Source organism: Mytilus trossulus, chromosome 13, assembly GCF_036588685.1.
Source record: "Mytilus trossulus isolate FHL-02 chromosome 13, PNRI_Mtr1.1.1.hap1, whole genome shotgun sequence".
Classification (NCBI taxonomy): Eukaryota; Metazoa; Mollusca; class Bivalvia; order Mytilida; family Mytilidae; genus Mytilus; species Mytilus trossulus.
The window spans coordinates 21946818-21958871 of NC_086385.1; the positions used below are offsets into that span (position 1 = coordinate 21946818).

Genomic DNA, 12054 nt, shown 5'->3' on the forward strand with positions numbered 1-12054 from the left:
ATCGGTATCAATAGGAATGCTGATATTATAAATTTCGATGTCGTCTACGTTATCTCAAATCCTTGTATTGGTTATATCTTTAAGATTTCCCTCTACATTTAAAAGGGAAATTATTCCATCTGACAAAGATGATGTTGTTAGGGAAAGCTTTTCCTCTACTCCAAACATTGCTTTATAGGGTCTCCGTTTAATAAAAGAGTGGCAGCATTTGGTGTTTGTTTTTTTAATTGGACAGTTTAATTCCTGCAGGCCAATCTTTTAAATTACGTTACACTGCATCCATGTAATTGTCATATCTTTAATATCCGAATTTGCACGGTCAACAACTCTTTGAATTTTCAATTTGCAGTAACTTTTGAGCGTACGTTTGCTTCAACCGAACACACATATGCCTGTGCCATCCTTATTTGCATGTGAAATAATGAGATTACACAGTTGAATAAAATTGTCACTTAAGATTAGCCTAGTAGTAGTAGATCAGAAATGAAAATAGACCACTTAAAATGTCAAGGTATAAGAAAAAACAAATGATAATTTTTCGATTTTTTTTTGTCAAACAAAGGATGTTTGAATTATTGATAATCCCTGAAAGCTTATCAGGAAGTTTGTAGAATACTTATTAAAATGTTCAGTGATTAATGTAAAATCACTGGTCATTTCAGGGATCACATATATAATCACATATGATTTTAGTGATTCTATATTATCCCTGAAAAAAAACAGGGATTCTTTATAATCCCTGATTCTACAAATTCACTGTAACATATACACAAATAATTGCATTTAATGTGAATACAAATAAAAAGTACACGATGAAATGGATTTTACAATTTAACAACGATTTTCAACCGAACAACATATAATGGAATATCTTTCCAGATAGCTAACTATGATGTTATAAAATATATCAAAAATTTATGATAATTTCTTTCAGGCATTACTGTATTCCCATGACAACATTGCGCTCAAAGAATATGAACCAGATATAAGTAGTCTGGCTAGAACACCAGACAAAGAGGAAGAAACAATCAAACTGGTACAACTGGTCAAAAGTAACGAGCCTTTGGTAAGACCTTGCTTATTGGTCTGGGGGTTTTAAAACTTTTTTTTTTTTTATTAAAAAGAAAAGTAAAGAAGTAAACAAAATGGTAAACAGTATTTAACAAAGTGCATTAGCATATACTTCATTTGTATGAACCTATTTTCTGTAATTCAAAATACAGATACATTTTACCTATTCAAGTTGCTACTTTAATCTTAATCCATGAAATATGCATGTAAATTGTATTCATTTTAATTAATAAAAGATTATTTTTTTTTAAATCGCCTTCTAGAGATTATTGGAGACATTCTTTTTAGAGGAATGGTAAACTAATTATTAATTCGAAGTGTCCTGTTAAACCTTGACCAAGTCAATTCAAAACACTTAATAACGATAATTGAATTTTTGTAGCTTGGTCTCCACACGCAATGCCCTCTCACTCCGTCCTTTTATTTGACACTGATATCTTTTTTTCATTATTCCTATAGGGTATAACACTTCAGCTGAATGACGTCACAGGGGGAATAGAAATCGCTCGGATTTTACATGGTGGTGCTGCACACAGAAGTGGTAAGTAATTGATGATTCAATAATGATTTCTTAGTATTGTATTATATGTGTAATATGTATAAAATATAAAATACGTCTTTATTTCTTTTCAAAGTCTACTTACGTTGCCTACATTTTTCAAAAGTGTAAGACAAAAAAAGAAAAAATCAAGTTAACAGACCTATTTTGATTGATAATGACACTAATTCTGAGTTTCGATTTTTTATCGATTGTTTAAGATAATCTTGATTTTCAGATCGATTTCAATTATTTTGTTTAAAAAATACTATTTGAGTTTTGATAACACCACTTCAGAAAGTTTTCCATTAAAAGTACACTCTCATGTAGAAACAAAGAACAAACGTAAGAAGCCTCTTCATTGTAAGCCGAACTAGGTGTATTGATGTCAAGTCATCTTTTTGTTCTGACTTATTTTGGATCTGCAAATGTCTTTTTTCAATCAACTAATTTGTATTATTCAATTTTAGGTCTTATCAACGTTGGAGATGAGGTAAAGGAAATTAATGGAATAACATTCCATGGAAGAGATCCAAAGGATATGACACAAATTTTGGTAGGATATATTTTTTATTCACAGTAATAAGAGGGTGTTATCTAATTGAACTTATAAAAGTCGGATTGTTGTAATATTGTCAATTGATTCCAAAGCAAAAATTTCCCCCTTTCTTTCATTTTGTTATTGGAAAAAAATTAAAGCTCTGTCGTATAAGAATATAAATAGCAATAGAGTTTAAAATATATTAAATTAATCTTTATCATTAATCCACGCTTTATCCCTCCCTTTTCGCACAAACAAATACTGACACACTTAATAATACAACGATTGCCTTGCAATGTGTTAATGTTTATTCCTTGCGTATTTATCCTATGTTGTCACATTGAATACATAACGTCTTCTATTGGTAATATTACTAAACAAAATCACATACAACATGATATCATATTTGAGACATACATCACCAGAAGTAAATGTTCTACGAGTGCTCGTTCAAGTAATCATGTGTAATATTTATTTTTGCATATGAATGCTTTTAATCCACTGACTAATACTTGTAGTCTGAGTTACAAGGAGCAGTATCAATGAAGCTTGGTACAAGAACAAGACTAGCTAAGAATCAACGAAGCAGCAGTGTAAGTTTACAATGTTTAAAATTATACGATTTACCTCGAGGTAAATGTGCTTCACTTGCATGATTCAATAATTCATTTTAATTGTAACTTTTCAGATAGAAGATTCTACTGAAAATAACTTTTAATCCGTCAGACAAAAAAATAGTTTCTAAAAAAATACTGTTTGATACTCTTTTAATATTCTAACGCGTCTGGTGTATTTGTTTTGAAGACAAATATTCCTGACTGTACATTTTAAATGATATAATTTGATAAACCTCCCTTTCATCGAAAACGGATAGATTCCCCTTTCATATTTGATGATTGGCTCTTAGTGGTATATATAAATATCTAAAATATACGGGTTAAAAAGGCTTATTAATTTTTATATATTTTTTGCAGACAAAAGTCCGAGCACTGTTTGATTACAATCCGTTTGATGATCAAATGATACCTTGCCCCCACGCGGGACTGTCTTTCCAGAAAGGCGATATTTTATATATTGTGTCACAAGAAGATCCTCTCTGGTGGCAAGCAAAGAGAGCAGGAGAAACAAGAGCAGGTCTTATTCCAGCAAGACTCTTACAAGAAAGGTAGAAGTATATAAGTTTTTACGAAAACAAATATCTTATATTGAAATGTTAATAGACTAATAATAGACATTTTTTTTTACATAAATAAGGCCGTTAGTTTTCTCGTTTATATTATTTTACATTGTCTTATCGGGGCTTTTTATAGCTGACTATGAAGTATGGGCTTTGCTCATTGTTGATGGCCGTACGGTGACCTATAGTTGTTAATGTATGAGTCATTTTGGTCTTTTGTGGATAGTTGTCTCATTGGCAATCATACCACATCTTCTTTTTTTATTATAAAACATTGATTTTAAACTTATTTCTTGAAACTAATTTTGCTTATTAAAAAAAACCAAACATTAATATTATGTCTAGTGACTTTTGCAAATATGGAGTAAATGAATAGATACAATGGTACACTTATACTACTATGTAAAAGAAAGGAGTTTCGAGGTCACTTAATTCACCTCATTACGATAACTAACCTGTATACTATATTAGACACTACTAAGATGTAGGAATATCATTTAAAAATGTCCGATTATATTTTCTCAAAAGATAAAGACAAGCTATAAATCTCATACTAGAATGTAGATGGCATTGTGATTTACAGTTTTTTTCTGTTTTGGTCTTTGGTTATAACATATAAGTCTTTATTTATCTGTAAATGCCTGGTATTTTGAATCAGGGGCTGATCCAGCCATTTGCTACAAAGGGGGTCCAAAACCAGGATAAGGGGGGGGGGGGGGGCGGGGGGGGTTCCAACTGCTAGTATATGTCCCCATTCAAATGCATTAATCGTCAAAAAAGGGGAGTTCCAATCCCAGGAACATCCCCCTTTTGGATCCGCCACTGTGAATACCCTAGCTATGCAATTTAGAAAGAAAGAGTATAGTGAAAATGGTATATGAATATATATTAATGGCCATCGCATGTTTGTGGACTGAAAATGAAAGTTTTTATCAATTGATGTTTTTCAAAGCTTTGCCTGGATGCACATCATTACCCTCACATAACTGTGATTAATTGCCCGAAAACATATTGTTTTTGTATCATATATTGACAGGAGAGAAATTCTCAAGAATGCTGAGAACGTCGAGGAGGAAAGCAATCGCAGGGGAGCACGTAGGTACATATATTTACATATATCAGTAAATATTATATAATCAACATGAATATATTGTTATAAATGGTAAAAAAATACTTTTACTGGTTTATAACCAAACGTACAATATGAAGATAGTTAAAATCTGTTTCAGCGCGAATCAAATAGATTATCTCATAAGGAATATGTTTCTGACTAAACCAACAATTTGTAATTTGGAAAATGGATTTGTTTGCAACATTTCATCTTATTTGTGCAACTAGGTTTTATTCATTGTTTTAGCAAAAGATAACTTATATAACTTGATATCAATAAAAGCAAGTGGGGTTTTCTTTTTTTCTTTCCACAGCGTTTGATCTTAACAGTTTCTACATCTATCAGTTAATTTTATGTGTTTGATCCTCTAGCAATCTTTTACAAACACTCAGATTAAAGTTAATTAACGGTTTTCATTTAGCTTTCAGTTGGACAAAAGCTTTAATATTTCATTCAGACAACAAGGACAGCTTAAGGTCAACAAGCGTTTAAGCAATAAGTTTTAAATAGGCCAGGTACAAAAGTGACGAGACTACGAAGACTCTAAAAATTAACATAAAATTCCATTATGTAAAATTGTACCACAGCTTTAATTGAAAAAGTATCTCTCTCATTTAAACTCGCTTCAACACGTATATTTTCTTTTTTGCTGTATCTCATTTGGTTTATATAACCCTGAGTCGTAAATCAATATGCAAATAATTATATATAGCATAACTTTGTGAATTCATTTAAGGATCGATAAGTCCGTGCAGGATAAGTCCAAAGAGTGTCCGATCGAGGCGAGTCAGGAAGATGATGTATCATGCTGTCCTAAACTCCGATTTTGACCTGGGAGAGATACCTACCTATGAAGATGTTGAACTTCTACCTCCTAATCCTATACATAAACGTCCTTTGGTGCTAATTGGTAATTTGATAATAAAATAGTTTGTCAACATTAAATACAGAAAAGTATTAGATATCAAATGTCGATTTATGAACCTTTTGGAGAAAATTAACTAAATCTATAAGATTTAACACACTTGTTAATCCATTTGTATCTTTTATTTACAAATATTATAAAACAAATGACCATAACTGACAGGGATGTTATTTTTTTCATTGATAAGAGCAACATACAATTCATAGCTTCTATGGTTTAACTGATTAAAAGATCATTTAACACCATAAACAAACTCATCGTAGATACTATCCTGGGTACCTCCGTATGTTATGCTATTACAAGTGAACTCTACTTTTGACGTCTATTTACTGAAATGTCGTATCATGTATAACAAGATATCACCACCCCAGCAAACAGTAACTCAGTATAGTGTTAATTTATGTCCAGAAAAACAGAAATGAACGATATCATGGATACTGTTAAATAAAAAAAGCCATTTGAAAATAAAGCTCAATTGTATTAGCATATAAGAAATTTAAAAATTATAATCCATATTAACATATTAATTAGGTGCTCCTAAAGTTGGAAGGAACGAGTTGAAACGAAGACTTATGGTGTCCAATCCGGGACATTTTGAGGATGTTGTACCATGTAAGTAAATTAAATTGTTCAAATACTACATTTTCACGAAACATAGCTTTGAGATATCATGTTCGATGACGTGTATCGTCACTTCTTTCCTTATGTTCTGCATTGACGTTGTATTTGCTATTGTTGATTTGATCACGTCTTATTTTATAAATTTACGAATTGACACAACATAACAAATCGAATTGTTTTGTGATGATTTTGAAAATGTTTAGGCTTTTTATTCTTCCTGTAGATTTCCCCCCACTTATTTGTTTACACAAGTTTTAATCGTTACTAATTGGTCAACATTGGAACAAACACTTCGTCAAATAAAGTAAGAAAAGATTGATTTAGAATTGTGACTTGTTGTGATTACATTTTATCTGATATCATTATGTTTATGTAATGAAACATTCAACCTTACGAAAAACATGCAAGTGCATTGACTATTTTCAGACGAATGCATATAGGAAGATTATGCATGGAAACACACTCTCTTTAGATACTGGCCTTCCTTCAAATCACAAATACAAGTTCATCAACTGGAGCTCTGACGTCTATTATTTTGGCCGATAGATAATCTTTCTTGATTATCATAATTCAGCCTCAATATTGCAGAAAAACAGGTGTTATGTGAACTACCAGTAATTAGTACATCATTGAATGTATTAAAATAATGAACGATTAACTTCTGATGACACATTTAAAAACAAGAATGTGTCCATAGTATACGGATGTCCCACTCGCACTATCATTTTCCATGTTCAGTGGACCGTAACATTGGGGTCAAAACTTTAATTTGGCATTAGATTAAGACAGATCATATCATGGGGAACATGTGTATTAAGTTTAAAGTTGATCATCAACTTCATCAAAAACTACCTTGACCAAAAACTTTAACCTGAAGCGGGACGCACGGACGCACGGATTAACGGACGCACAGCAGGATATACGGATGAACGGACGCACAGACCAGTAAGCATAATCTATCGAAGAAGGGGTATATAAAGTCATGAATTCATGGTATTGTCAATTTCAATGTCAAATCTAACCAATTCTTATTCTTCATATTTTATTTGTTAAAAATTGACTCTCAAATTCTATTTTTATAAACTTACATTAATATGATTATAGTATCTCAATTTTTGACCGACAGTTACATCTCGTCCAAAGAAAGCTACAGAGTTAGATGGTGTAGAATACCACTTTATAACCAGGGATGAGATGGAAAGTGCACTCGTAGCACACAGGTAAACACTTACTCTTGTAACCGACAGTTTGAGTGCTGTATGCCCAGCCAATGTCGTTGAAATCTCCGATCATCATACTATTGGATGTCTAAACATTGAATATAAGTTAAAAGGTCTACAAATCAGGATATGTTGATTTGAAGAAATCAACAAACATAAGTCATTGAAGGACAACAAACTACATACAAAACAAACGATAGAAGAAAAAAAATCCACAAAACCCTAAACAGAAAACTAAAGATTAAACTCTTACGCCAATGTCCCCACAAGTTTGTTTAATCAGGGGATACATATCGATATTAAATGTTATTCGAATATCAAAATATTTTGTTTGAGTAATAATCATAACTGGATGTAGCAAAACCTAAAGTTGGATAAAGACTGAATGCGTGTGAATGCACATAATATATAATATAACGAAATACTACGATAGTCAAGCTAGAACACGTGTTAATTATACATTCTTTACAATTTGTTGAAGGTATTTAACAATGGTGAAGTATTAACCGATAAATCCCCATAGACATAGAGATTAACACATAACCTCTACATTATCATAAGCAGAAAAATAAAGGAAAGATTTTTGATTTCCTCCTTGTATTAAATGTTTTCTTCTTTTGTTATGAACCTGTATAACTTTTATTGCCTACATTTTTTTATTTGGATTAATCTTGCTTATATTGTTTTCTTTCTACAATATATATTACGAATCTGCTAAAGGGAGGTTTAAATTCCCACTTGTAAACTAGCATAATTTAAATAGCTTATAACCTGCAAGTTGTTTTCTAGATTCATTGAGCATGGCGAATTCAAAGGAAACTTATACGGAACGAGAAAAGATTCAATTCTGTCTGTGATAAACTCAGGGAAGGTGTGTGTTCTAACACCAAATTCTCAGGTAGGTACTTTGGTGCTACCAGTCCATATGTCTGTGTTATAGTGAAGGCAAATGCTTTCCTACTACTTGTTCTTATGTAACACCGTAATAATGGAATGTGTTAAGCATCTTCTTTATCTCTGTAAAACTTTGTTGTTTTCATTTGGTTAATCTTTTTAGCTTTCATTTCAGTAATTATACCCCCGCTTTGATCTGTCTGTCAGTCCGTCCGTCCGTCCGTCTGTCAGTCAGTCCGTCCAATGAAACTTTCGTCACATTTTTCTCAGGAACTACACATCCACCTTTTCTGTAATTTGGTATCAACATTTATATGTGTCAGCCATACCGTGTGATGCGTTTTCAGATTCATCATTCATCGACTTCCTGTTTACCGCACACTTGTATGATTTTACACATGATAGCCAAGTTGAAAATTTTCGTCACATTTTTCTCAGGAACTACATTACAAGGATTTCTGAAATTTGGTTTCAGGATTTATATAAGTCAGCTATACCGTGTGATCACAGGCACTTGTCTCAGAAAAAAAATTCCTATATACCTTATTATAACACAAGGTACTTAACTTGCATTTTAGAAAAATGTTGGGTGGTGACGAAGTTCCGTTATATGCCGCTTTATAGGTTGTTAATCCCACTAAAGCTTGTATTATCGTAAATCTAAATTGATTTATCTATACAATGGTGTATAACATGCCTACATTTGTTGTCCGAATCATCCGTAGCAATCCTACCAAAGTATGTCAATCGTAATAATTTTGCAATCGGCTGAAGAATTGGCAATAAACGGCCGCAGTAAATGATTTATTATAAACATCGTTTTAAAAAAAACTGTTAGTTTTCGTATGAATAGAACTTATCATACAGTTAGTAAAATTGTATGATATACCGTGATAAAAATCTAACAAGTGTTGTTTGTGGTATGTCTAATAAGTTACAAATTTTCCCATGACGTCAATGTCTTTCAGACTCTCTCTTGACTTTACGTATGAAATGAAACAAGATCAGATAACTCCGAGAATCATTTAGACTTTCCCATAGAATTGACCAATCGGAAACCGAGATATACAAAGAGCATGACGCGTTTATTGCCAATTCTTCAGCGGTTTACAAAATTATAACGATTGACATACTTTGGTAGGATTGCTACGGATGATTCCGACAATAAATGTAGGCATGTTATACACCATTGTAAAGATAAATCAATTTAGATTTACGATAATACAAGCTTTAGTGGGATTAACAACCTATAAAGCGGCATATAACGGAACTTCGTCACCACCCAACATTTTTCTAAAATGCAAGTTAAGTACCTTGTGTTATAATAAGGTATATAGGAATATTTTTTTCTGAGACAAGTGCCTGTGCGTGTGATGTGTTTTCAGATTCATCATTCGACAACTTCCTGTTTACCGAACACTTGCATATTTTTACACTATTAATATTATCCACTTGCGGCGGGGGTATCATCAGCGAGCAGTAGCTCGCAGTTTCACTTGTTATATTTATATAAAAAAGAAGATCTGGTATGATTGCCAATGAAACAACTATCCACTATCCACAAAAAACCAAAATGACACAAACTTTAACAATTATAGGTCATTGCACGGCCTTCAAAAATGAGCAAAGCCCATACCGCATATAGTCAGCTACAAAAGGCCCCGATAAGACAATGTAAAACAATTCAAAGGAGAAAACTAACGGCCTTATTAATTTTAAAAAATGAACGAAAAACAAATATGTAACACATAAACAAACGACAACCACTGAATAATAGTTCAGAAACATTTTTTGTTGAAATATCTGTGTAAACTTTGTACCTTCATGTATTTAGAAGTTGAATTGTGAACAGAGGTATACTGTATTTAAAACAAAGTATTAGGATAGTTAAATATAAACGAATTACTTGAATAGCGTAAAATCATATATCGATATTGAATATGTAAGGCTTTAAAGCTGATAAAAAAAGTTCAAAAATAAATCACCTCCAAATTTGAAATCGGTTTTAATGAATAAAATTAAATTTAATTTTCAATATTTAGACTCAGACCACATTTTCAACACAAAATTAAATAGTCAACAATATTATCAATTTTCGAATGACTGTTTTATTTTATAACATGTTTCCGATTTTGTTTGATTTTATACCCGTAAAATACCAATATTTATCCGATAATTCTTCATGAACATAACCCAATTGGAAATAACCTGAATGATTTTTAATGGTTATTTATGTTTTGAAGAATATTTATCATTGTTTTTTAGGTTATGAGGTTTCCATGACCAATGGTTATTATGTCTACTTTTAATTTAGTAATGATTTTTAGTTAACTATCTAAACAGTTTTAACACTAAACATACATCACATTTTAGTTGTACAAAATTCATGTTAACTCATCCTGTATTGATTAACACAGAAACCTAACTAGTTTAGTAAGTTGCAAAGCGTTATAAATATACAGTGTTTAAATTTTTTTAAACCCATACGGAATGTGTTTTATTTGAGCAAACAATATAGTTCAGATAATCCAATACCAATGCTCTTTTTATATATCTTTTAACGTTAATTACTATAACATTTATTTATATGATTTACAGGCATTAAGGTTTTTAAGAACTGCTGAAATAAAGCCTTATGTGATTTTCATAAAATCTCCGTCATTCCAGCAGATACAGAGAACAAGACAAAGACACAATGCTGTCTTCGTATTTGAAGGGAATGCACGTCCGTTTACGGTAATTCACAAATTTATGCTTTTCGCTTGTAAAGCCACAACTTTGCATTTCTCAAATATTGGTCATAAAATGTTCCGTCCAATGCATGTTTGAACAGGCACAATTCAGGGGATGCAAAACACATCTATGAAATTGGTTCACATTTGATCCAAATCATTGCTGATCACTACAAACAAGGGTTGCAGAATCTAAATATCTGTATAAAACATTTTTACATCTATATCGTGCTTACGTTTGTTATTGAGCTTTACAGATACAAGAATAATCGTATGTACTGAAATAAATTTTCCTTTTTCACAGAACCAAAATGGACTGCTTTAAACAAATAGTTTAACGACACAACTAATGTGTCTTGTGTATATTCAAATCGTGCTGCTGATGAATTAAATCTTAAGCAAAGTATATGTGTACTGACTTTTCATTGAATATTTTTGATTTTATAGCATTTCTTATTTTTTGTTATTTTTACAGTCTTCTGATTTCGACGACATAGTACAGACTTCAATGAAGCTAGAACAGAAGTATGGTCACCTATTTGACTCTGTTATCATAAACGAAAATTTGACTAAAGCAGCATCTGAACTGATCACGATAGCTAAACTTGCCGAAACAAAGTCACACTGGGTCCCAGTGTCATGGGTATGAAAAGCGGGATGATGAAACTGTATCAATTATTTGTTTAAAGCGTAGAAGAAATGTACAGAAAGTGAAGTTCAGACATTGCTTGAAATCTTCAAAGAAGAGAAAGGTTGTTAATGAATAAAAAATGGCAATGTATGACGATTTAAGCATACTAAAGATGCAGCCTTTAAAACTTCCTTCAGAATTTCTTGTTTTTGAATGATTCTGAATTTTTTCTTTATAAGGACGGTAACATATTTTAATTGTTCAAGAATGTTCAGAATTATAGTCAGATATTCTTTTATGCAAACAAAAAATAACCTAACATTTAAAAGGTTGTGAAATGTTTAAATCAAGCTATTCTGTAACAAAATTGTGTTTTTATGAATAATTTTATAAAGGATTAAACACCTTTCTTGTTTTCATACCATAGACACAGTTTTCCAGTCGCAGGTTGTAACTTTTCTGACTTGTTTATACGGGTGTTTGGCAGATAAATTATTCAACAGTTATCAATGCCACTGTTGTCATTAACAAAGTTCTTGTCCGACTTCACAAATGTCAGTTATAACAATATGATTTACGCAGTCTTCTTTTTG

The 12054-nt window shown here is 31.7% G+C and overlaps 1 protein-coding gene across 3 annotated transcripts in view; it reads left to right on the forward strand.

Moving 5' to 3' along the window:
- The window catches only part of LOC134694829 (MAGUK p55 subfamily member 7-like), a 28951-nt gene extending 17084 nt beyond the window's left edge, over positions 1 to 11867 (forward strand). For all 3 annotated transcript variants that reach the window (XM_063555892.1, XM_063555895.1, XM_063555894.1), the window contains exons 6-17: positions 935 to 1066; positions 1531 to 1612; positions 2080 to 2165; positions 2669 to 2743; positions 3125 to 3315; positions 4364 to 4422; positions 5175 to 5348; positions 5895 to 5975; positions 7111 to 7204; positions 7994 to 8102; positions 10697 to 10834; positions 11306 to 11867. In XM_063555892.1, the coding sequence (XP_063411962.1) occupies positions 935 to 1066; positions 1531 to 1612; positions 2080 to 2165; positions 2669 to 2743; positions 3125 to 3315; positions 4364 to 4422; positions 5175 to 5348; positions 5895 to 5975; positions 7111 to 7204; positions 7994 to 8102; positions 10697 to 10834; positions 11306 to 11479 (1395 nt within the window). In that variant the 3' untranslated portion in view covers positions 11480 to 11867. The remainder of the gene's footprint in view (positions 1 to 934; positions 1067 to 1530; positions 1613 to 2079; positions 2166 to 2668; positions 2744 to 3124; positions 3316 to 4363; positions 4423 to 5174; positions 5349 to 5894; positions 5976 to 7110; positions 7205 to 7993; positions 8103 to 10696; positions 10835 to 11305) is intronic.
- Positions 11868 to 12054: the final 187 nt, after the last annotated feature.